This window comes from Amphibalanus amphitrite, unplaced genomic scaffold (genome assembly GCF_019059575.1).
Source record: "Amphibalanus amphitrite isolate SeventyFive unplaced genomic scaffold, NRLGWU_Aamphi_draft 000968F_arrow, whole genome shotgun sequence".
Taxonomy (NCBI): domain Eukaryota; kingdom Metazoa; phylum Arthropoda; class Thecostraca; order Balanomorpha; family Balanidae; genus Amphibalanus; species Amphibalanus amphitrite.
In genome coordinates this window covers 23283-49932 of record NW_024882462.1, presented here as the reverse complement: position 1 = coordinate 49932, position 26650 = coordinate 23283, and the positions used below count along the sequence as shown (strand labels likewise).

Sequence of the window (26650 nt, the reverse complement as noted above, 5' to 3'; positions counted from 1 at the left end):
TAGCCTAGTTCAGACTGTCTATAGTCTAGTTTGACCGTCCCCTGGCGCAGCGACCTTCGCTTTACTCACTGGATCTCAATTATTCACTGGTCTTCAGTTTGTGGCTGGTCCTCACTTCCCGTATCTGTGTGACCGTGTGTGTGTGTGTGTGGTGACTCAGTGTGCGCGTAACCGCACTGGCTGGTACCGATTGCTCCGAGTCATGGTCAGCCTGTGCTCAGCGCTCAGTCACTAGCTTCCATGATATGAGAAGCCTGCCGCTAGTCTTAGCACTATGTAGAAGGCAAATCAGCGCTCTGGGACCCACAGCACACGTAAGTTGACAGTCGATCTCAAGCACACAGGCCAGCGGTCCCAGGTTTCCCTGTGTGCTATACTGCTATTCGACAGTCACCAGCCAGCACCACTTCCCACCATCCACCTCTGATCACCAGCAGGTCACCAACAGCACCACTCTGGTCGTCGCTCGACCCCGGCACTAAGGCACCTGTAGCGGCCTCGTCCCGACCGGCGCGCGGGACCTCAGGCGTGTGCCGCCGATAGGCCCACTGCGCGGATCCGGCCAGATAGCGCGACACGGCCACACAGACATGGGACTGTTTGTGTCGCCATGGGCGCGCAGGCACGTTTAGGTGCATACACATGGGACGAGCTGCGCGCACTAGCGGAGATTTACGGCGTACGGGTATGTTGTGTAAATTGCGCACACACAAATAAGAACACACTGCGTGGTCACAAAATGAAACCTGAGAGCTGGGATGATTACTGAAAATGCACGCTACTCAAATGACCTTCGTCTCTGCTTTATCTGGCTAAAGTGGGTGGGGCGGGTCCCGCCCCCTCCTAAGAGGGCTTGCACGTTTTTTTTCACGGTTGTTCGGGACGCGCTCGCTGTAGTTGAAATTTGGGACACCTGACCCTTGATTCAAGCCAGATCTTAGACACCAACCACATTTTCAGGTCAGGTCAGGTCACCGACCTATGACGTCATGAGTGATGCTCTGCATGGTCCTAAAATGTCGGAACTTCGTAACGCCCTCAGAGCCAGAGGATCTTACACAGAAAGGTGAAACTTACAAGACTCAAGAGCCCAATTTGCCCCCTTTCCAACCGGAACTCTGCACAGAAACTCGAGCGTTCAACACGGCAAGAATTGTGAGAAAACATAGCATACTAGCCACTAGCCAGGTAGTATGTCGGATGACAACGAGTCGCGTGGCACAAATGAATTGCATCCTAAAAAGCACTCGTAAGTTATAACGCATGCAACCATGAATCACCCTTGGAATCTAATGGCCTAACATGATGCGACTTCCCATAACATAACGAGACATTCCTAAGCATTATGCAACTTAGCATTACGTTTGCAGAAAAAAAAAAACAATAAGCAGCCTTCCCTGACCTACAGCGGAAGTGAGCTTCCCACCACCCTCCCTCGCACACACATGCTCGAACGACACAATGCGTTACTCCCCACCCGGCCGGCGCGGGCACCTCGTCTGCCTGTCATTCTCAGCTGGCTGAGTCACCCGACCCATACCGACACAGGCTGCTGGCTTTTTACTGCCGTGTAAACGGACACAGGCGCCGGACCTGTACACAGCGCGTCGTATCGGTCGCAGGACAGGCGGCACGCACCTGTTTTGTGCACCGCCCGGCGATAGCCGACACATGCAGGGCACACGCGGCAGGCAGGGGCGGCCGGCGCACAAAGCACGCGGTCCCACGATAGGTTTTGTGGTATTGCGTTGGGTCTAACCAAGGCCAAAGCACAATGGTTCGACCGAACCCTTCGTCATGTCGACACATATCGGAATAAAGGCCGTTTTGATTTGGTGTCGCTTGTTTGCGCGAAAGGTACAACAGAGGGAGCAGTTAGGCACACCTGTTCGTCTGATAATGGGACTCGTGAATTGAACAGCTGAACGTGGGTCAGTGGAACGCGATACGAGCTACACAGGAACACACTACACTCGATATTTACTCAGGTGACACTTCATTACAGCTTCAAATCGCAGTTCATCAGAACCGCGATTTCTGCAATGCGACCTCTCTGTATGCTGGTCAAGCTGTTTGGGCAGAAAGAAATGACAGCAATGTAGCACACTCCTTATTGCGTCAATTTTTGAAATTTTACAGTTCCAGCAAGAAACCACTGAGTCTCCGAATAAAAATAGTTGAAACTAGAAACGAAACTATATAGTGCCGTCTCTTGAGTGCCAAAGTGGAAACAGCCAAGCCACAATCGAGAGACAAATCTAAGAAATAGAGACGAACGGGCCAACGGCTACAAACGCCGTACAAAAACCACGCTCCAGTCGATGACCAAACAAAATATAAAATCCGCTCGAAGGCGTTGTAGCTTCCCTACCGGGCCCGGAGTGAAATTTACGGCGTAATAGCTGTCACGGTACCCCGGGCACAAAGGAAGCGGTCAGCCCTGTACGACGGACATCGGGTCACTCACGGAAGTTGTGAACTCTGTCTTATATCCATCACCCCGCCGTGACGTATGGTACAGCTGTTCGGAAGACCACGCGTTTGTTAGATTTGGGACACCGATTCTGATGCGTAATTGCGGGGAAAGGACATGGTATCAGTTTGTTTGGTGGTATCTTGTGGAGAATTACAAAAGTGTCCACAAAGTACTTCACTGCCCACAAACAACCTAAAAAAGATAAAAGTGGAGTCGCTTCATATTTTCCCCCATCGTCATGCCTTGTTTTGCTCGCTGTGTTCAGTGTTCAGTTGCGGTGAAACACTATGCCAATACCAATTAATCGCAAAAAGTTTGGCAGTGCACATTTCTTCGAAAAAAAGGTTCGCGCCAATCCTGGAAATTGACAAAAATATCCCACTTCATGTAAAAATAGCAACAGCAAAGTGATCATTGTGTAACTTTGAAAGACTCATCAATCAGTGGTGAAATCAGAAATCATGAAAATCAGTGGTAAATTATCGTAATAAAAATGAGCTCAACTATTTTACTTCTAGCATTATCAAAATGAGATAAAGACATTGATGATTTCACTTGGTAAGTATATTGTCAACATAAATAATCATTAGGGAAGGGACGTAAAGTAGCGTCAATAGTGATAGGAGGTAGTGTTTCCTTATGACGTAAGTAGAATTGTTGTGTACATTCTGCTTGATAGCACAAGCAGCACAACGTTACTGGAGTGCAAGAGACAACTGAGAAAGAACATCACTGCATTACCTCAGTACCACCAGACTTCTCCATAAAGAAACTTCCACTGTTTTCAGCAAATTCATTTACGTTACTTTCTCTTCACCGACCGCGCGATAGAAAAGCTCAGGAGATCGCTGACTTGTATCGTGCGCCGTCACTGCAGGCTGGAGTAGATGAACTCGACTGCGTGGTCGATGTTGCCCTCGGAGACGAGCAGCGCCTGGCGGACCAGCGCCTCGCTGTCGGTGATACCCAGTTCCAGCAGCTGCCGCACCGCCGCCTCGTCCACCGCCTGGCGGTGAAATGGAGAAGCTGTGGTACCGGACACGGCCGACAGGGGAGAGCAGTACGACTAGCGGGTGGGGTTCGGGCGAATAGCAAAATTTATGAAAAGCTGACCATCAGCTCATCTCACTAACTTATTTGTCGTTAAGATTTACATTAATCATCATCAACAAATATAGCCAAGGTATCCGTTAAAATGTACCATGTAGGATCTCCCTACAAGTCAAGCGTAATAATGCTACGAACTAGTAACTACCCAGTACACACCTATCTAGGTCATTACGAAGAATCCCTATAGCTGATATCATCAAGTGTTAAGCAGAACCCAAAACCTCTTCTTCTAAAGCCCCCTCTCTCACCGGTGACTGATGAGCGGCCTCCTCCCGCACAGGAGCCGCCGGCTGAGGAACGGGAGCAGCAGCAGACGGGGGCGGCTGGGGCTGACTAGCCTGAGCAGCCGGCGGTGTCCGCTGGGCTCCAGGGAGTGCACGCATCGCCTCTCTGAGGGCGGCGCTGACCATCTCTGGTGAGATCACTCCGAGCGGCTGCTGCTGCTGCGGAGCCGGGGCCGGGGTAGATACCGTAGCCGGAGCCGGAGCCGGAGCCGGAGCCGGAGCCGGAGCGGGCTGCTGTCTGACGGCAGCCGGAGCCCGGGTCTGTCGTCCACCAGCACTCCCGGCAGCCCCCGAAGCCTGAGCAGCGGCGGCGGCCGCAGAAGCCAGGTTGGGTACTGCGGCCGCCAGCGCCGAGGCCAGCTGCTCCCGGGTGATGGGAGGTGCCGCTGCGCCGCCGGCCGCCGCCGCAGGCTCGTCGTCACCGTCGTCGTCATCGAATGAGCCTGTTGGATGGGTAAAGACTAGGGTGAGAACTGTGCGACGGGCTCAGGACAGGTGTCGCATTCTGGGGGTGCCGTGACGAGATAAAGTAGGGGAGAACCGGGAGGTATGGGCCGGTTTTGTGAAAAGGCAATTTTCTTCCAGTGGGCAGTGGCTAGACCCGGTTTGTCGCTCTGTGCACGTGAAATTGCCTTTCGCCTGCAAAGTGTGCCTGATATTAGGCATCTGGGATCAACTATTTTGCCTCGAGATAACTTTTAAAAAATGTGCTTTTTCGATCCACCAAAACATACCGGGAGGTATGGGCCATAGCCCGGGAGGTATGGGCCGGTGCCATGTTTCATATTCTTTTCTCCACAATGAGAACAATACTCGTAGCTGGTATCTACCTTAACCCGCGCCGGGCCGGTGCTCTGAGATTCCGCGCCGGGCCGGGGGGGGGGGGGGGGGGTGTGTCTGAACACCCCCCCTTCTAACTCGGCTCCTGGGCCATGTAGCGACACGCGGTAAGCGGCAATCGAAAGAACGTCTAAAATAAGGACGAAAACACTTCAGTCATTTTTTGGGTCAGGTCAAAGGTCTGGTCATCAGAGGTCACCAAAGGTAAAATGTTGACTATTTCAACATTTTGAAAACTGCCAACGGCTATCTCGGGAACCGATAGAGCTACAGCGCCGCGGAAAAGTCCATTCGATAGCCCTTTTACAGACCTTTCTGGGTAATCTTCTCAGATTTGACCTCAGGTCAACGGTTTAGCCTCCAGAGGGTAAAAACTCCAAAAATAGCCGTTTTACGAAAAACGTTTTTTTTTTCGGCAATGACTGTTGACTCAAAAGAGCCATGACATTACTTTTGCCAGCATCGTGTTCCTCTCGTCGAGACGCGTCGAATGAACTACAAGTTGACCTTGAAAGTTAAACTTGAAAATTTGACCTCAGGTCAAGGTCATGACCTGACCGGAAAAGGTCATGTTGCATATCAGTCGATCCGCAACGTCGAGCCGAACACATCTAAGGCGTTTTCAGCGCTCTAGCACGCCTCTATCAGAAGTTATTAGCGAAAAACTGTTAGATTCTGTTCGTGACCTGAGATGAGCTCGGGTACATAACGAGGGGTCACAGTTGCCATTTTCCGGTTCAGTGTGTCAATTTTACCTACATCTTGATGTTTGAGAGTGTCTAGAATGGCGTTCGTGCAAAACAGACGCTTTTCAATTTTCTTCCATTGAATTATAATGGAGAGGCCGCAAAATTGACCTGACCTTAGGTCACCAATACCAAAATTCCGAGATATACATTTTATAGATAATGTTGTTCTAATCAATGGCTGAAAGTTTCAAGGCAATCGATCAATCGGTGTAGCTATGACGAGCATTCTTATTTTTTCTGAGGTGAGGTCACTTGGCGTGACCTGGTGACCTGACCTTAGATGACCTGGGTCTGAAATTTTCACAACATGTGCGGAAAATATGCACGAACAGGTGTGCCAAAAACAGCGGCGCTTCGCGCCGCCGTTTTTGAGATATCTGCGAAAAACCGCAGGGGGGGGGGTGTTCAAACACCCCCCCGGCCCGGCGCGGGTTAATCTCTCTTAGAGCCCAGGCACCGCATAAGCGGCCAACAGCTTACTTCATGGAGGTCACTTGGGCACATACGCATTTTGGTAAACTCAATAATGCGCCATGAAATAAATTAAATAATATTTTTTTTTCTGTTCGAATGAAATTTGAAGTTAAATTAACTATCAACCTTGCGCGACAAAAATAAAACTTATTGAAGATGACAGTCAATCAAAGCATCTTTTTATTGATTTAGGATCAACTGGGGTGGGTGGCCCGAACCTCCCGGCTATGACGCCAGAATTTGCGTAGCATCTCAGCTCATAATCTTGCAAGAAAGCTTCGAATTGTCTATCCAGTCTTAATTTATATGCTTTAATTTTTATGTTAGCATCGATCTGACATCATAAAACGACCCTGGTTCAAATTTATCACGAATTTTCTGTATGTACAGTATTTTACTCAAAGAGGGCAAAAACGCTTTATCACCGCTCACTGCCAGAGAAGACTGTGGAAGATTTTGAAAATCCCGTGGGTTGTATAACGGAATGGCTGCTACCAGTTTACACGGTCAAATGTGTACAAATACGCAACACTTCTTCAAAACTGCGATGGCCCATACCTCCAAGGGGCCCATACCTCCCGGGTCTCCCCTACTTGTAAACAACTGATAGGTTAGAAACAAGCAATCCATTGATTTTTGTATGTTTCGCTCTTTATTTTTTACTGCTGTTACATTTTTTAATTCAGTTTAAAGTATTGTGAACTGCGGTTGAGTGAAGGGTTAACAGTCTTAGCGTAATTCAATGGTGAGACGTATGAAGATTGACACGATTATTAACCTTCAGTCCTTCAGCCTCATAAAAATATCACACTTCATCACACTGCCACAAGACCCTTCCCTTCAATAGGTTCACATTATAATATACGAGACCCAATGTACGGTAACTCGTAACTCCTAAACAGCGATCAGCTGAGACCGCAATCTTCAGTGTTCCCGTCCCCTACACCCCATTTTCTCACCCTGCTCCATGGGACGCTCCTCGGCGACTCTGGGCGCCGCCCGCGAGTCGGACGGGCCGGGCCGGCCTCTCTCCGTGCCAGAGGAGCCCTCGCCGAGCAGAGCGGCCAGCTGAGAGGCAGCGGTGGCCAGCACCGGGTGGGCAGCCACCAGACTGGAGACGAGAGAGGGAGAGGGGATGTCAGCCGGGCGGTCACGTAACGATACGGGCTGAAGGTCAACGCGGGGTATAAGAGTGAAACCAACCTAGATGGGTTGAAGAGGAAGATGGACAGAAAAAAGAAGCAATAAGGGGCGGTGCACACATTGATGAGTGGTGAAATGCAGTGCAGGACACCTCATTCATAGACCTCTGACTGGTGTACAGAGGTCTATGCCGCATCATTACCGACGTGAGAAATGTAGCATGTGATTATTACACCACTCTATCTAGCAATGCACTGAGTATGCAGACTGTAGAGCCCTCTTTAGAGCAGGCTCGCATGAAACGATCGCCCGGAATGGTAGCAGTCAGATCATTTTTCAGATTTTTCGTAAGAAACATGTCAAAAGCATCATGTACTGTAGTGTAGGCTGCATGCGAAGTTTCGTCAGCAATGTTTAGCAATGACGATTACATAACCTTCTTGATCACTTCGCAGGTCTCCGCACTAAATCACTATCAACATCACACTGCATGATAAAACCACTCACCGTTTGACGTTGGTGCGCGGACTGGCGACCTGGAGCAGCAGACCGGGCTCCTGGAGCAGGGCTAACGCGATGGGGTCGTCCTCCAGCCCCGGCACGGCGGCCAGCAGACGGTCCAGCGTCTCCGGGCGCACCAGACGCTGCTGTAAGGGGAGACGTGGGGTGAGACGATGATGTATGGGAATATGTAAGAGTGAGACGATGCTTTAGGGAAAGAGAGGGAAGTTGAGACACTAAAGTAGGGGTAGATAGATGATGGGGAAGGGGATGGCAGATGGGGGGGGGGGGGGTAAACAAAGACACGCTGAGGTGGGAGGGATGTGACGACACCATACGTTTCTGTGGGAGAGAAAACAAGATACGCTGCTGACGGGGAGGAGGAAATGCAATACTGGTATAAAGAAGGGGAAAAGAGATGTCGGACGTCGGTGTGGGATGGAAAGGGCGAATGGGACTTTTTTAACAACCAAAATGGATACTAGTGAATCTAAATGAAACCAAACCTAACACACCTCTCGCTATCTCACAACAGACCAAATTCTCCCCAGCTCACACACAAAGACTGAACACCTCACTGCCGCGGGTAGCTCAGTCCGGCGCGGAGTAACTCCTGGCACGGCGACTGCCGGAGCTGCCGCCGGGCGTCGAGCCGTGGTGGGGCCGACGTCGGAGTCGATGCGTGGGCGGCGGCGGAGCCAGACAGGCGCCTGGCCCGCCGCCCGACGGAGGGGTGGGTGGGGAGGGGAGGGGTCGACGGATACGACGAACAGCTGGGACGGATACGACACGGTGACGAAACGGAAACTCCCGGAACTCGGAAGGTGTTGTGAAAACACAGAATCAGGTAAAATAAACATGAATCGCTTTCAGTGGAATAAAGGAAAGTATTATGTTCTGGGAAAAGGAAAGGATAATATTCTGGATACGGTAATGGTCTATCTCTTTATGAAAAAACTTAAACGTGACGATAAAGATCTGATCTAGGCAATAAGAGGCAACGTTTGGTAAACTGCGTTTAGCAAGTACGGTGCATACTAATTACCTGAAAAATATCCGCCCGTACATTTAGACAGTCCTCCCTAATGTATTCTATCATCCCAACCCATCAAACCATGTCCACAACCCTACTGCCCCCTTACCCATACCATCGCAGCCCGCCCCTCCCGTGCCAACCCCCACTTACCGTGAACGCATGTCGGCGCACCGGATCCTGGGTATGGCGCTGGAGCGTCCAGGCCAGCTGAGTGCCGTCGGCAGGCTCCGTGGGCGCCGCAGCCGCCGCTGTACGTGAAAAGGACGGCGAATGTGTCATGTTTAACGGGATGTTAGTCGGGGGCGAGGGCGACACTATAGTGGTGGAGTTAGCCTAGTGAATGGAATACTACCTAGCGTGAAAATGTACAATATGAAACTGGTTCGAATTTATTGTATAGCTAAGACTAGCGAACAGCAGAAGTCGCCAAATCTGATAACTGCTGGCATTCGACCACCAAAACATTACTGACTTGTATCAATGGCACAATGCAGCCGCTGATCACATGAACCACTGAACTACTTCTAAGACCTTAAAAGTCAATCAACGACAACACATTTGTCCTTAGTCTCAGTGCCCAGCATTAATTACCTCAGATGACACAATATACTCCATGGAGTCTATGTAGACCATTTACCTCACAAACAACGGTGCACGAAATGTCCGCAGCCCGTTCCTCTAAGTCTCCCGTAGGCCCTTCTCACCAGTATCGGCATCTGCCGGCCGCCGGAAGCCGTGTAGAACGCTGGCGGCACTCAGTTCGTACGAGCTCAGCGGCCGGTCATCGAGCAGTGGCCGGCCGCGGTACACCAGCTCTGCAGACGACAGGGACGACGCGCCGTCAGCGGGGTGGGTGGGGTACCGTTCTTCATGTCGTTCTTCAACAGACAGTGGGAGAGGGGTGTGATGTGACTCCTCCATAGACAGGGCACCAGCGACAGGCAGCCAGAGAGCAACAGTTGGCGTGGGGATTTCGATAAGCATTTTAGGACGATTGGAATCGGAACCGCACGATGCGTTATTATGAAATTCCCGTTAGGCAAAATCATTTAATCATATCGTCTGAAATGTAATAAATGCTTATCAGGTTTGAAAATGCTTTCAAGGGTCTTGTTGCATATAAAGAGCGCTACACAATGGTTGAAATACATTTAGCATCCATCTCACTGGAAAGAACGCGTCTACAAATAAAGTGACCCCCTCCACCTCTAAACTTGCAACCAAAAGGAGTGCCAGCTACACCATTCACAGCAGACAACTCACCGAGCTGACTGGGCGTGAGGCCGAGCATGTGCGCGGCCGTCGAGCGCACCGCCTGTATGGGCTGGGTGAGACACGAGGGCGGCAGCTGGACTGTCTCCTTCCCGACCCCGTCCGCCGACCGGCAGCAGAAGCGTACAGAGACCATCGTCAACGGCGCAACTCTACCTGGAACATAGCACGCAGCTGAGTCAGCACAGCAGCCTCAGGGGTGTCTGTTCAAAGGATAAGATAGGCAGGTAGCTGTATATAATCTAACCATTCTAACCTGACCTCAAACCACAGCCCACTGTCTGCATCTTACAACGCCTTATTCAATGAGAATTCAATGAGTATGTAACCCGTTGGTATAACGTAATGTGTAATAACTTAAAACATAACTAAGTAAACACCCTCTCCCCGAATGAGCTTATCATGAAGTTATCATCAATCATTGGAACACATGTGCTCGCCGCTTAGTAATAAATGCAGGAACGAGCGAACGAGCGAACGAATGTATGAATGAATAAATGAATGAATAAAACATTTCGCCGAATGAACTGATTCTGGAGTAATTATAATTATCGATCAACTGCACCGAATGCACGTATGAACTCGATAATCAGCAGCGCCCATCAAAACTTCCTCCCAAAGAGATCGCGTACGACACAGCTCAGGGAAGCAATCGAAGACTGGACCACCACCATCGAATACGGTTACGACGTCGACTTTATCTACTTGGGCTTTGCCAAGGCCTTCGACTCTGTGCAGAGTCGGTGGGGCGGCTGCCCCACCAGCTTGCCATTTTCCCTCACCAATAAGCGTTTTGCCACACCAATAAGCGTTTTGCCCCACCAGCTTAAGCTAATTTGCAGGACTTTGCTGATTAGCAAACCAATCTTTTTCGCATTGAGAAGCTTTGAACTTTCTGTGAATCTTTGTAATGCAAAATATTATCCATGTAATGAAAAAAAATGATTCATTGTTGTATTTTATCTAACTTAACAATCGAACATTGTAGGTTTGACAGCTTTTTGTCCCCGAACTTCCCTGGAAAGCTCCACCCATGCCGATAACGTCCAGGTCAACTTCGACACGATCATCCACTGGCCTGAATATGGCTGCTCCCATTCAATGGTCGAAAATGCAAGGCGATTTTAATTAGAGCACTTCACGGATAGGTTTTTAGGATCCGGCCCGGCCCATATCCGGCAAGTCATATCCAGATCCGCCCATTATCCGCCTTTCTTTGAATATCAGAATCCAGCCCACCCATGGCCCGTATTGCAGCCAAACTTCCAAAAAATATCCGTAATAATCCGTTTCACCAATAACTGGTTTCACCCAAAACTGGACTAACAAATTCAATCTAAGGGACCAGACAGCCATACATCTCACAGACCATCATGATGCCTATTACTTTAATCAAACCTCTGCTGCCGCTTAACACATTAGGTTAATTTTTAACTTCAATGTTGAATGTTAAAATTTTGATCCGTTTTGATCCGGGTTCAACCTTCAATTCCCAAATCCGGCCCGCCCATATCCGTTCTTTTTTAACAAATTTAGAATCCAATCCTATCCGGTCCGCGGATTTATCCGTGGATAACGGATTTATCCGGCCCATGAAGTGCTCTAATTTTAATCCAGCTGGGATTACAAACCCGGCTGGATTTTAATCCTGATCCCGATCCCAAAATTTTGTCAATCCCGGGCAATGTCCCAAAATTTGTCTATTTGGGTGGGAAACGACATCCAAATGAAATTCATTTTCCACTCTCACCACCATTTTTAAGAACAATTTTCCTAGGTGTTGTTTGCAAAAGATGACTCACTGCAAAATGACTCACTGCAATGACTCACTGCAAAAGATGACTGATGTGATCACTGTCAACCGTGGAAGCCGTATGGCTACCCATCTACGCTGGAGTACGAAAAACATCATCTCACAAGAACAATTTTCCACTCCCAAGTCCCAACCAAGAAAACATCGATTTTTTACCTATAGAAAGACAGTTGTGTGGATGCCCAGTTAGCATCAAACATTCAACACCCTAGAATAAAATGCATGCTTTTTGTCATTTCTCACTCCTTTTGGATCTAATCGAATCAGCAGTTTTCCACTCTCTCCCCTCTTTTTGGTGGGTAATTTTCCCCTCTGACACCCAAGACAAAACTCAATTTTGGGACACTGATCCCGGGATCCCGAAAAAAATAGTTTTTCATAAAAAAGGGGATGCAGCCGCTGCATGAGTCATGTTTAAACGGTTCATAATATTGCGTGATATGAAGCAGATAAATTATTTAGCTGACACTCCGTATTGGCCGTCCACAATCGACCGTGTTGGTAGGTAGCTCCCGGGTATCACCCACAGCGGATAAGCCGCTTAAATACGTACGAAAAACGGTCTCCGAACGCCAAAAAATTGCAGCATCAGTGCTGCAGCATCGTCATCAGGATTATGGATCGTTCAGCGATTCTGACTTGTCCGTCCGTGGCCGAAAAAAAAAGAGGTCAAAACAGTCGTTGAGATGTCAGATTGAGCAGAAAGATGTCACAGATGTCACGCAAGTGACGCCAGAGCTCACTGATTTATACGTTGAAGACGGCAGGGTGGAGCTTTCCCAGTCAAATTGACTCTGCCCTCAAAGCGAATTTGCAGCAAAGTCTGCGGAAAATTAGTGATGAAAGCGGAACCGGAAGGAGGTGAAATGGCCAAGCGACGTCTTGAAAACATTGTGAAATAGGAGGCTGCCAAATTTGGCATACACTGGTCGCAAGTTTTACAATTGACAGACCTACCATCAATGGTAGTCGGAACCCGTCTCAATGACGAGACAGTAAACGTACTGGGCCCTGTTTCACCGGTGATAGCAGCACGCTGCTTTTACACGTGTCAAATTGGGTTTCCATGGAAACATCAACAGGCCCATTGCCCCAACACTACCACAAGTGTGACGTCAGCTCACGCGATTTGATAACAGCGTGGTAGCAGCGTCCCGTGAAACACCGCCTTGGCCAACGCACAGACTTATAAAGGTCAATTGGGAAAAATGCTAGTCAAATTGAAATGCTTTCTTCACAAATACAAGCGTTTTTAATGCAAAGGACATGGTCTAAGGATGGCTTTTGGTTGCCTCTTTGTTTGTAGTAAGCTAAAAGACGCAAATCTGTCAGTAGAAAATAATTCTTACAACCTTTTGTAAAAAGACCGGGATCCCGGAATCCCGCAAAAAACTTTTGGGATCACGGGATCAGGCACCAAGACGTAGAGACTAGAGATGGTGCTGGCCCGTGCCCGCAAAGCCCTCCCGTTCCCAGCTGCCAGCCCAGGACTGGGGACATGACAAGCTGACAAACTGGGAAGTGGGAGTCGGTCACAGTCTCTCAGCTACGTACCAGGTGCTCACCAGTAAAGTGACCATCCTAGCTAATAGCTTAGCATTAGTTTTGAGTTGAGATGGCCAAATTGTGGTCCCATGTTTGCCATTACTGGTTTGGGCACTCACAACATCAATAAATGCAACAACGTACGGTCAACTAAATCACTTTTGTGCCAATTCATTAATTTCTTGAAAGTGGCAGGGTAAGAGGCTTAATTCTGACATGAATAAGATTCTAACTTTCAGTGCAAATAATAAAGAAATTTCAGGGAAGTTGTATCATTCATACCCCTACACGGAAGCATGATGCCTGCCACACGACTACTGATTTCAGTGCAAAATCACTTGCACCAAAGATTGGCATAGACAGATTTGTATTTCAGACTAACAGTCCATTGCTATGAGTTGATGATGAATGTACCAGATGGATGATGGATAAACAACAACAAACATCGATTAAGGCACACTCCCAATCGATGTACATTCTTTCAGGGCATATCAATACGAAGGTCTCAAAATGCCCTACTTATATAACTCAAACTCTCTCAGGAGAGTTATATGCTTTGCTCCCAGAAAAAAATAATGTGTGATGGTTTCATCTAAAAAGGTGAAATTGAAATAAATCACCAACCTTCCGAATCCGTTATGTTAAGTGGTAAAACCACGGTTGGGTAAAACAAAACGTTCAGTGTTGGTTCAGTGGGTAAGACGGTAAAACGGGTAAAACAGTTCTATAGCCTTGGGTAAAACGCACTGTTTTACACACAATATGCTGCGCGCCCTATCTCTTCAACAACAACATACAACATTGCCCTAATAGACACCATACAACACACAATATACGCGGGGTCCGACTTGCAAGTATTTGTAACAACTGCGCCATTTTTACTTCCGTTACATGGAATTATGTATTTGTTTATTCTTATGTCTTGATTTATTATATAATTTGAAGGCAAGTAAGCAAAACAAATTGTATGCAACGGTTTAATGAACAAAAACAAATATAAAATGCCTAGTTATTATGAAAAGGTCATGGGTATAGCGAAAATGTTAAGAAACTATTTGTTATCGAATGAAGACAGCAGGAACAAAGAGGAAAGAAACTTCCAGATTCCGACCAATCATCTTCCACCGAATGCCTAACGTCATCAAACGTATATATACCACGTAAAGGGCGGAGAGGCACTAGTTTGCGTCGAGAAGAGCGGTAGTGAGCGTCGCGGCGTTTGAGAAATCTTTGAGTTGAGGCGTCATAAGTTGCGGAGGTTAGTACAAATTGGTTTTGGAAGAGGATTAGTTTGTTTGCTTAATTTTTCATCAATGTAAGCTTTCAATGCATGTCTGCGTTTAATCTCAACATTTTTTGCCCCTTGTATGTTTTTCGACTTAGCATGCGGGCGACAGAATGTCACTGCTCATCCAAGCTCCTAAGCTCATTTCTCCGCCACATCTTTTAATCTTGACACTTTTCCAATTTCGAGAGGAAATTTGATATCTTAATCTAGGCGAGGCTCTGATATACAATTTGTAAGGGAATCATTCACTTTCCAGTGATGTTGTTTTGCAAATGATATCTGATTGTTTAGGCTTAAAGTTATCAGTAAATAAAACTTGACAATAATTTTATTTTGTATTTCTCATAAAGGAAGCACTGCTCTATAAAATATCATTGAATAATGTTTGACGCATAAGCTTATTGCTTATGCACTGACCAATCACATTGTGTAGTTCAAACCTATGCATGCAGCATTGGCTATACCTATAAGCAGCATGCTGATCGGCTGACGATGACATGGCTGAATCCCTCAGCAAGGCACATATTCCCCTACAGGGCACTCTTTCAGAACTAGAAATATCTTGCCTTGGCTGATTGTTAAGCCGTATTAGCTCCTGATATGTGCTAGTCTCTGCTCAAGCTATGTTATTGCTATTTCAGTTCAAACCCCCATGTTAACCCTAGAACGCCTAGGGGGGGGTTGTATCAACCCCCCCCCCCCGAGGTTTTTTCCGAAGTGCACGCTAAACGGCTTGTCGTAGCAGGCTGAAATTTTTAATACCCTCTGGGGCAACCTTTGCGCATCTTTTGCCGAAAAAATTGATCGGGTCATGTCAGGTCACGGAGTTATGACGTCATAAGAGGTACAGCCTCCGGCCGACAGTTACCAAACGTGTGCGCCGAATCCCTAGGTTTTCTGCCGGTGATACCCACATTGTTTGATGGATCATGATGAAACTTCCCATGCATGTTGGGGCAAGCATTGGCTATCGTGTGGTGCAAGAAATTTGACCGGGTCAGGTCAGGTCACGGAGCTATGACGTCACAAGAGGAACAGCGTCCGGTACTATTTTTGAAAAGCGCCCGAACCACTATTTTGCTAATTCTTGTCACCTCAATGGGAATATGCAGCAATATTAGCTTCTATAGGGAGCAAATGGACCTCCCAAATCAAAAAATACAATCAGATTTCAATTTCAAAAATTTAAATTTTGATTTTTCGAATTTCTGCCGCCGACTGTGACCTTGCCGACTTCCGGCGCTCCCGACTCGCCATTTTTAGAGCTAGGGAAACGAAATACATACCAAACGATAGAGAATTGATCAAGGAACACGATAGTGAAGGTTTCAAGTCGATATCTCCCACCGTTTTGCCGCAATCGCCGCGGAAAGTTGAAAAAGTTTGATTTTTTCGGAAAATTTGACCTTTGACCGGTCATAAGTAGGTGAAATGTTGACCTAGGACCAAAAAATATACCACCAATCGCGAGGTCTCGTTGAGAGCAATCCGTTGGTTTTTTCCGCTAAGCTCTACGACCTTCCGTTTCGAAACGCCAGGGGGGGGTCGTAACAACCCCCCCCCCCCCTGGTCGTTCGTGTTATGAGAAATGGCCTGGTCGTGCGAGGGTTAAAATGCTGTGCTGAAGGTTTTTAAAGATGTTGTTTTCTTTGGAATCCCGAATTCACTTATAAAAAGCATGAAACTGAGAGGGAGGTTAATTTTCTTTCTGTTTCTACATGATAGCATTGCTAAATCAGATTTGAATAGCAATGGCATGTAAGGGAAATTGAGGATAAGAAGTGTCTTAGAATAATAAATGATTTCAATTTTCAATTAGGTTTTTATGCATAAATAAAGTCCCCTCCCTAGTTGAGTGCATAAAAGTGCTGCTGGAATTAGACGCTTAGCTGGTGGGGAGAGCCCGGTTTAAGCGCTGGTGCTGGCGGCCACATTTAGCTCTGACGCGTAATGGTGTGCGTGTCTGGCAGGGGCCACACAGCAGGTTGCGAAATACCCCAGCAACTGCTGGGTTAATGCCTGTTTCCTTAGATGCTGCCATGACAAAAACGATTTTTATTAAGATTATTTAAGTAAATAATCAAGTATTTTGTTCTGTAATGCACAAGCTTACAACTCTGTATAGTATATGAAATGAGCTCAAATGTTTTGCTATTCCAACTTCCAAAATTCATAACAAAAACCTCAACCTGCAACTGAAGGTTTGCTATCTTAATAGAATCTACAGCAGCCAGGGGTGCGGAGCCGGAGTTGGAGCCGGAACCGGCATATTTTACCCGGAGCCGGAGCCGTGAAACAATATAACTCGGAGCCGGAACCGTAAGAAAAGAGGCGACTCCGGCTCCTACTTTTGGAGAGAACATTATTGACCTAGTTCGGTTTGACAACAGTTGAGCTTTGACAGGCAGGCAGTAAAATATGCGGTATTCAAAATATGAAAATAGCCTTGTTATGCAAATATAGAAGCAGCGTGCACCATTCCCATTGTCTTTTTTTCTTCCACCCATATTTAATTGCATAGGGGATGAACAGATTATTGGAGCCGGAGCAGGATCATTTTACTCGGAGCCGGAGCCGACACGGCATTTCACCCGGAGCCGGAGCCTTCTGAATTTTCTACAGTTCTGCATCCCAGACAGCAGTAAATGATATCCATTGATGAGAATGAATTGATAGTGGTGCAGAGTAGCTAAACTCTAGATTAGGAAGAAGCCATTTTTTTGTCATCCTGGGTCCCCATGACAACATATCTAGCATCAATCAACCAGGCTTTGGGGTAATGTGAGTCACTAAAACAATAACAATTCTACACTGTCCTTGCAAGTACTGTGATCCTGATCCAAGTGACCTTTTTCGGCCCAGAATAGCAACGTGACGTATGATAGATCACACCTGCCTATTGAGACCTGTTGCATGTTGCATATGGCGCAAAGTGTGACAATAATCTTTGATTTTGTTTCAGATGCAGATCTTTGTGAAGACTCTCACTGGCAAGACCATCACACTTGAAGTTGAGCCTTCAGATACAATTGAAAATGTGAAGGCCAAGATCCAGGACAAGGAGGGCATCCCTCCCGATCAGCAGCGTCTGATCTTCGCCGGAAAGCAGCTGGAAGATGGTCGGACCCTCTCGGACTACAACATCCAGAAAGAGTCTACCCTTCACCTGGTTCTCCGGCTACGTGGTGGTATGCAGATCTTCGTGAAGACGCTGACCGGCAAGACCATCACGCTCGAGGTCGAGCCCTCCGACTCGATCGAGAACGTCAAGGCCAAAATCCAGGACAAGGAGGGCATCCCTCCCGATCAGCAGCGTCTGATCTTCGCCGGAAAGCAGCTGGAAGATGGTCGTACCCTCTCCGACTACAATATTCAGAAGGAATCTACCCTTCACCTGGTTCTCCGGCTACGTGGTGGTATGCAGATCTTCGTGAAGACGCTGACCGGGAAGACCATCACGCTCGAGGTCGAGCCCTCCGACTCGATCGAGAACGTAAAGGCCAAGATCCAGGACAAGGAGGGCATCCCTCCCGATCAGCAGCGTCTGATCTTCGCCGGAAAGCAGCTGGAAGATGGTCGGACCCTCTCGGACTACAACATCCAGAAGGAGTCGACCCTTCACCTGGTTCTCCGGCTGCGTGGTGGTATGCAGATCTTCGTGAAGACGCTGACCGGGAAGACCATCACGCTCGAGGTCGAGCCCTCTGACTCGATCGAGAACGTCAAGGCCAAGATCCAGGACAAGGAGGGCATCCCTCCCGATCAGCAGCGTCTGATCTTCGCCGGAAAGCAGTTGGAAGATGGTCGGACCCTCTCTGACTACAATATTCAGAAGGAGTCTACCCTTCACCTGGTTCTCCGGCTGCGTGGTGGTATGCAGATCTTCGTGAAGACGCTGACCGGTAAGACCATCACGCTCGAGGTCGAGCCCTCCGACTCGATCGAGAACGTCAAGGCCAAGATCCAGGACAAGGAGGGCATCCCTCCCGATCAGCAGCGTCTGATCTTCGCCGGAAAGCAGCTGGAAGATGGTCGGACCCTCTCCGACTACAACATCCAGAAAGAGTCTACCCTTCACCTGGTTCTCCGGCTGCGTGGTGGTATGCAGATCTTCGTGAAGACGCTGACTGGCAAGACCATCACACTCGAGGTCGAGCCCTCCGACTCGATCGAGAACGTCAAGGCCAAGATCCAGGACAAGGAGGGCATCCCTCCGGATCAGCAGCGTCTGATCTTCGCTGGAAAGCAGCTGGAAGATGGTCGGACCCTCTCCGACTACAACATCCAGAAGGAGTCTACCCTTCACCTGGTTCTCCGGCTGCGTGGTGGTATGCAGATCTTCGTGAAGACGCTGACCGGGAAGACCATCACGCTCGAGGTCGAGCCCTCCGACTCGATCGAGAACGTCAAGGCCAAAATCCAGGACAAGGAGGGCATCCCTCCCGATCAGCAGCGTCTGATCTTCGCCGGAAAGCAGCTGGAAGATGGTCGTACCCTCTCGGACTACAACATCCAGAAAGAGTCTACCCTTCACCTGGTTCTCCGGCTACGTGGTGGTATGCAGATCTTCGTGAAGACGCTGACCGGGAAGACCATCACGCTCGAGGTCGAGCCCTCCGACTCGATCGAGAACGTCAAGGCCAAGATCCAGGACAAGGAGGGCATCCCTCCGGATCAGCAGCGTCTGATCTTCGCCGGAAAGCAGCTGGAAGATGGTCGGACCCTCTCCGACTACAACATCCAGAAAGAGTCTACCCTTCACCTGGTTCTCCGGCTACGTGGTGGTATGCAGATCTTCGTGAAGACGCTGACTGGCAAGACCATCACGCTCGAGGTCGAGCCCTCCGACTCGATCGAGAACGTCAAGGCCAAGATCCAGGACAAGGAGGGCATCCCTCCCGATCAGCAGCGTCTGATCTTCGCCGGAAAGCAGCTGGAAGATGGTCGGACCCTCTCGGACTACAACATCCAGAAGGAGTCTACCCTTCACCTGGTTCTCCGGCTGCGTGGTGGTATGCAGATCTTCGTGAAGACGCTGACCGGCAAGACCATCACGCTCGAGGTCGAGCCCTCCGACTCGATCGAGAACGTCAAGGCCAAGATCCAGGACAAGGAGGGCATCCCTCCGGATCAGCAGCGTCTGATCTTCGCCGGAAAGCAGCTGGAAGATGGTCGGACCCTCTCGGACTACAACATCCAGAAGGAATCTACCCTTCACCTGGTTCTCCGGCTACGTGGTGGTATGCAGATCTTCGTGAAGACGCTGACCGGGAAGACCATCACGCTCGAGGTCGAGCCCTCCGACTCGATCGAGAACGTAAAGGCCAAGATCCAGGACAAGGAGGGCATCCCTCCCGATCAGCAGCGTCTGATCTTCGCCGGAAAGCAGCTGGAAGATGGTCGGACCCTCTCGGACTACAACATCCAGAAGGAGTCGACCCTTCACCTGGTTCTCCGGCTGCGTGGTGGTATGCAGATCTTCGTGAAGACGCTGACCGGGAAGACCATCACGCTCGAGGTCGAGCCCTCTGACTCGATCGAGAACGTCAAGGCCAAGATCCAGGACAAGGAGGGCATCCCTCCCGATCAGCAGCGTCTGATCTTCGCCGGAAAGCAGTTGGAAGATGGTCGGACCCTCTCTGACTACAATATTCAGAAGGAGTCTACCCTTCACCTGGTTCTCCGGCTGCGTGGTGGTATGCAGATCTTCGTGAAGACGCTGACCGGTAAGACCATCACGCTCGAGGTCGAGCCCTCCGACTCGATCGAGAACGTCAAGGCCAAGATCCAGGACAAGGAGGGCATCCCTCCCGATCAGCAGCGTCTGATCTTCGCCGGAAAGCAGCTGGAAGATGGTCGGACCCTCTCCGACTACAACATCCAGAAAGAGTCTACCCTTCACCTGGTTCTCCGGCTGCGTGGTGGTATGCAGATCTTCGTGAAGACGCTGACTGGCAAGACCATCACACTCGAGGTCGAGCCCTCCGACTCGATCGAGAACGTCAAGGCCAAGATCCAGGACAAGGAGGGCATCCCTCCGGATCAGCAGCGTCTGATCTTCGCTGGAAAGCAGCTGGAAGATGGTCGGACCCTCTCCGACTACAACATCCAGAAGGAGTCTACCCTTCACCTGGTTCTCCGGCTGCGTGGTGGTATGCAGATCTTCGTGAAGACGCTGACCGGGAAGACCATCACGCTCGAGGTCGAGCCCTCCGACTCGATCGAGAACGTCAAGGCCAAAATCCAGGACAAGGAGGGCATCCCTCCCGATCAGCAGCGTCTGATCTTCGCCGGAAAGCAGCTGGAAGATGGTCGTACCCTCTCGGACTACAACATCCAGAAAGAGTCTACCCTTCACCTGGTTCTCCGGCTACGTGGTGGTATGCAGATCTTCGTGAAGACGCTGACCGGGAAGACCATCACGCTCGAGGTCGAGCCCTCCGACTCGATCGAGAACGTCAAGGCCAAGATCCAGGACAAGGAGGGCATCCCTCCGGATCAGCAGCGTCTGATCTTCGCCGGAAAGCAGCTGGAAGATGGTCGGACCCTCTCCGACTACAACATCCAGAAAGAGTCTACCCTTCACCTGGTTCTCCGGCTACGTGGTGGTATGCAGATCTTCGTGAAGACGCTGACTGGCAAGACCATCACGCTCGAGGTCGAGCCCTCCGACTCGATCGAGAACGTCAAGGCCAAGATCCAGGACAAGGAGGGCATCCCTCCCGATCAGCAGCGTCTGATCTTCGCCGGAAAGCAGCTGGAAGATGGTCGGACCCTCTCGGACTACAACATCCAGAAGGAGTCTACCCTTCACCTGGTTCTCCGGCTGCGTGGTGGTATGCAGATCTTCGTGAAGACGCTGACCGGCAAGACCATCACACTCGAGGTCGAGCCCTCTGACTCGATCGAGAACGTCAAGGCCAAGATCCAGGACAAGGAGGGTATCCCTCCCGATCAGCAGCGTCTGATCTTCGCCGGAAAGCAGCTGGAAGATGGTCGGACCCTCTCCGACTACAACATTCAGAAAGAGTCTACCCTTCACCTGGTTCTCCGGCTGCGTGGTGGTATGCAGATCTTCGTGAAGACCCTGACCGGCAAGACCATCACGCTCGAGGTCGAGCCCTCCGACTCGATCGAGAACGTCAAGGCCAAGATCCAGGACAAGGAGGGCATCCCTCCCGATCAGCAGCGTCTGATCTTCGCCGGAAAGCAGCTGGAAGATGGTCGTACCCTCTCCGACTACAACATCCAGAAGGAGTCTACTCTTCACCTGGTCCTCCGGCTGCGCGGTGGAATGTGATATGTTTTGTTCTGTGATGCTAAATAAACACATGCTTCTGTAAATGTTTTTATCCGTTTCATGGATATCCGGTACCATACAAATCCATTAAGTTTCGAAATACACACACCAGGTCAAGAGACGTCTTTTAAGGGATGATAAAGGGGCAAGGTAGAGAGCGCGACGCTCACGACTGTTTTCAGATAGTTGTCAAGAATCTGGCATGAAGATAACGGAGCATGAAGAGAGGGGCCCAGCGAATGCAGAATAAATGGTGGGGGGGGGGGATTTTCCTGTCATTTTCCGCTGATGCACTCGTGTGGAACGTTAGGTTGTTCAACCTCCTGCGACTCTGGCTGTTCTGATCGCTTGAATTATATTGTCTACGGAAATTCTTCGCCATAAATACGGATACAGTATCAGCGGCGTATTTAGAAAATCGCGAAGGGGGGGGGGGCAAGGGTTTGGAGGGCGCCACCTCACCCAAGGAGGGCGCCATACGGTCGCGAGATAAAAAATCGCTCAGTGGGGGTTGGGGGGTTGGGAGGCGTTTTTTACCATGCCACCAGTTTTTTTTTGCGTAACCTCGTATAGGTCGTGCTGCATTGATTTTGCATCGTGTGTATTCTTTATACTTCAGGTCACAAAAGGTCAAGTGTTCTTGAAATGCTGCGCCGAAGGCGCGCGAAATTTTTGAAAACAACCTTTTCCTCCGCTTTTTAGGCACGCCTTTTATACGATCACTGTTCAAAGCTCCTCTCGCTCTTTTACCAAATTTGAAGGTGTAAAAAATACCTAAGGTTTGATCGGGCCGCTGCCACACAAACTGTACAGAAAGCTTGGCTCATGGGTGTCGATGTATAAAAGTTTATTGGCGGTGGCATATCTACGCACCAGATCACCGTATCGGATTGATACCGGAGCGCGAGATGCGTAAACATCATCCAAATTACCTCAGACCAGCCTTCATAGCCTTCTCACAGATGCATAGTGTACCCACATAACCAGTTTCAAAAGTACGTCGAGTATAAAGTACGTATGGAATAAGTACGTCAAGGACGGAAGTAGGCGTAGGTATCGCAGAGGTAGGTACGTAGGTACAGTACAAAGGACGTATACCTAGACAAAAGTACCTACGTCAAGGAAGAAAATACGCATCGAAAAAGTACGTAAATTATAAAGTACGTATATCGCTAAGCATAGATGTCGCAATCGGTCGCAACTACAGCGAGACATGCAGTGCAAACGGTAGCAGACAGCAGTAGTTTCCCCTACCAAAGTGGTGGTTTTCTACCACAGACGCTCGTCGAGGTCGGAAATTCCAAATACGCGTTTCAATCACCGAAACTTCAGATGCCTGCTGTTGCGCCCGAACCTGTTGACAATACTTAATCGTAATCCATAGGGGAGATCCGTGTAAGACGCCCAGGGTCGGTAAGAGGCCCCATCGCTTTTTTTACCAAACCAATAATGTTATTTATTTTTTAATGTTCTTGTAAAGCAGAAGCCCTCTTGAAACAACAACTCACGAAACCTGAGGTATCAGGTGCGTCGCAGCGACTTTTGGTAAGCCTGTTTCTGTTTTTGCCCCTTTACTTGCTAGATATATGCATCTTTATCACCCTTATATATCTGAAAAAAACAATGGCTATCAAATGCAATCTTTTCTCATCGAAATTGTCACATGTTAGCTTCAGAATAGACCATGTTCTGGTGCGCTGCAAATGTCTCATAAACCATAAATATTGTGGACGTTAAAACACTGTATTTTTTTAAGAGGCCCTCCCTTCGAGGATGATAAAACGCCCCCCGATAAAAAAACGCCCCCGATGCTAAAACGCCTGCACCTGCGGCAGGCGTGGCATTCTTTTTTCAAGGAGTTTGTTTTTGTTTCTTTTTTCTGTTTCTTTTCTTAGAGGTTATAGGTACAATTTTAGTTGGTCATCAGCGTTTGGTTGTGCTAGTTTTCGCATTGTTCGAGCGCTTTGGAAGTGTTATTGGTTTCGATAACACCGTATTTGCTTAGCTTTTCGAAATAAAAGGCCTTGCAGCTGTGTTCGCAAAGCGTCTTTTACAAGTCGACTTGACTTTTAAAACGCCCGAGGGGGGGGGGGGGCGTCTTACCATACCCATAGTGTAAGAGGCCCTTTTGCAACTTTTTCCAAAATGTTTAAGTTTACGGTTTGTGTACCCCCTAGATTCATTTTGAATGCAAATATGTATGGGAAAATGATGCATGCTCACAGCGCATGCACACGTTAGCGCTTAAATATTATCAGTTGTCTAAAAATAGTAACTGAGCTTAAGGGGGGGCCTCCTGCACCACTCTCCCCTATAGATGCCATGATGCACGTAAAGTAGGATCAATCCGTTAAGACCAAAGACGTGTTTTAGGGTAAGGTGCCTAATTAGCGACCCTTTCCGATTTGCGACCTACCTCCCTACAGAAAAACTGGCAGGAGAAAACGGGGTAAAAATGTCGTCAAAAGGTCAGCCATACTTTGGTTATCAAATTAAATTATTTTCCGGTCGTCGATGTTTCTGGTGGGACGTTTCAGGTGAGTTTAAATAAAAATGACGAGTTTCTTATCCAAAACGTGTGTGTTTGGGCCCTCTCTGATGAAAAGCGATGCACATTAGGATGATGCACCTTTTTATTCTGAATCGACATTTCTTTTTCAATTGATTGCCGTTTTCCCATCGTGAATCGCTCAACTGTGCACAGCATGGCGGTTAAAAATGTGTCGCAACTCATATTTCCTATTTGCGCCTGACATGGTCGCAAATAGCTCAAGAAGGGAAAGAAAGGGGAAAAGAGAGAAATGAAAATGAGGTGTTGCTGAACCTTGCAATGTGTGACAGGGGATGCCAAATGTCGTCACCGACTGCAGGGGTGCCGAATTCAGCGCGGACCTCGAATATCATACGAGATAGCCCGCAAAATCTGGGTTTCCGCCTTCTTTTCGCCTTCGGTGCATCACGTGATCAGTTTTTACTTGCGTAAATGTGTTGGATAAACGTTCCTGTTCGAGTGATTGACTGCTTTGCGTATAGGTTACCTTTTTGAGATCATATTTCATCTTTTCAGGCGTCGCATTTTTTGCCATTTTCAATATGGGGAAACCCATAGACTTATTAGCGACCCTCCCCGGTCGCTAATCGGGAAGAGTTCCCTATTAGCGTTTTTTGCAATGGTTTGCCAAAATGCTCACTACAAATATGTTAGTGAATATTGGGGCAGAAAATGACCATATTTTAATATAAAAATGAACGATCTCTCCGAAAATCAAGCCAGTAATACAGTAGCACCCACAGAGCGTGAGCAATGACGGTTCAAATTAAGGGGGTCGCTAATTAGGCACCTTACCCTATGCATCGTAGAGCGTAGATAGTTTTGGTAGGTATAGATACTTCATTCATTGTGCTGAATGCACGTTCATTTGTGGCAGTTTTCACAGGCAAGACATCAACTATGTGCAATAGAACGACTAAGTTGAAAAACATGCCAAAGGAGTAAATAAATGATAGGAGGGCAGCGATCAACGGATGTTGCCAATAGGTAGAAGGGCTGCGATCCACAGGAGGGCACTAATAGGTAGAAGAGCCCCGATCAACATCCCGAGTTTCGACAGTAGGGCACCGATAGGTAGGAAGTTGGCGAGCAGCAGGAGGGCGCCAATGGATAGAAGGGCAGCGATCAACAGAAGGCCACCAATAGGTAGGAGGGCGCCGATCAACAATCAACAGGAGGGCGCCACCAGGTAAGAGGGTGGCGAGGAACAGGAGAGCACCAATAGGAGGGTGGCGATCAACAAGAGGTCGCCAATAGGTGGGAGGGCGGTCATCAACTGGAAATCGCCAATGAGCGGAAGGGTGACGATTAAAATGGGGGTGGCAATGGTGAGGAGGGCGCCTTTGCTCAAGAGGATGACACGAACAGGAGGGCGTCTGTGCGGAGGGCGCTGGTCAACAGGAAGGTGCCAGTGGATAGGAGGGCGGTGATCAACAGGAGGGTGCCAGTGGTTAGGAGGGCGGCGATCTACACGAGGGCGCCAATAGGAGAAGGGCCCCGACTAACATTCAACAGGAAGGACTAGGGAACCAATAGGTAGGAGGGCGGCACTGAACAAGAGGGTGCCAAAAGGGAGAAAGGCGGCCTTCAAAATTTCACATGAGGGCGCAATAGGTAGGAGAGCGCCAATAATTATGAGGACGCCGATCAGCAGAAGGGCGGCAATGTGTAGCAGGGTGGCAACCTACAGGAGGGCGCCTTCGGGTGAGAGGGCGCTTATTTACAGGACAGCGGCTTACATAGGCGACCACCGTTACGCTTAGAGAGCTACAGCCTACAAATGTGGTTGGAGGGCGCCCGAGGGAGCCCTCCAACCGTATTTGGAGGGCGTATTTGGAATGGGCGTCCTCCGAGGGCGCCCTCCATCCGTATTTTCCCTGTAAACACATTCGCGATTGGAGGGCGCCCTCCAGTCGCGATTGTTTTTCGATTCGATTATATCACAATTGCATTTGCGATTGGAGGGCGCCTTCGGCGCCCTCCAATCGCAAAGGGCGCCTTCGGCGCCCAAGGGGGGGGGGCCATGGTCCAGTGCCCCCCCCCCTGCCTACGCCCCTGTACAGTATGGTCTACACCATTTTTGACCGAAATGCCCTAAAACAAATGGAATGAAATGAAAGGTCTACACCATATACTGGGTGGGCCACAATCTGCCGTGCAAAGTTGGGTCACGTGACCTTTGCTGACCTATGCAGGTCAGACGGGTGGGGTTTTCGACTCTCGTATAGGAACTTTCGCATGATCATCAGGGATCACTGTCTCGATCGT

The 26650-nt window shown here is 48.9% G+C and overlaps 2 protein-coding genes across 5 annotated transcripts; one reads left to right on the top strand and one right to left on the bottom strand.

Moving 5' to 3' along the window:
* Window positions 1–3022: 3022 nt before the first annotated feature.
* Window positions 3023–14076, bottom strand: LOC122368697 (ubiquitin-like protein 7). 2 transcript variants are annotated; one of them, XM_043342891.1, is made up of 8 exons: window positions 13868–14076; window positions 9877–10041; window positions 9318–9428; window positions 8764–8861; window positions 7584–7723; window positions 6893–7044; window positions 3835–4313; window positions 3023–3482 (listed from the first exon to the last, which is right to left on the bottom strand). In XM_043342891.1, the coding sequence occupies exons 2-8, from the start codon at window positions 10019–10021 to the stop codon at window positions 3345–3347; spliced, it is 1263 nt and encodes a 420-aa protein (XP_043198826.1). In that variant the 5' UTR covers window positions 10022–10041; window positions 13868–14076; the 3' UTR covers window positions 3023–3344. The 2 variants fall into 2 exon arrangements, with proteins under 2 accessions (XP_043198826.1, XP_043198828.1); XM_043342893.1 differs by having other exon boundaries at window positions 7584–7720; window positions 13868–14062.
* A 331-nt stretch (window positions 14077–14407) lies between these two features.
* LOC122368696 (polyubiquitin-C-like) lies at window positions 14408–21948 on the top strand. 3 transcript variants are annotated; one of them, XM_043342890.1, is made up of 3 exons: window positions 14408–14501; window positions 17494–21348; window positions 21805–21948. In XM_043342890.1, the coding sequence occupies exons 2-3, from the start codon at window positions 17494–17496 to the stop codon at window positions 21829–21831; spliced, it is 3882 nt and encodes a 1293-aa protein (XP_043198825.1). In that variant the 5' UTR covers window positions 14408–14501; the 3' UTR covers window positions 21832–21948. The 3 variants fall into 3 exon arrangements, with proteins under 3 accessions (XP_043198825.1, XP_043198824.1, XP_043198823.1); XM_043342889.1 differs by having other exon boundaries at window positions 17494–21576; XM_043342888.1 differs by having other exon boundaries at window positions 17494–21948.
* Window positions 21949–26650: the final 4702 nt, after the last annotated feature.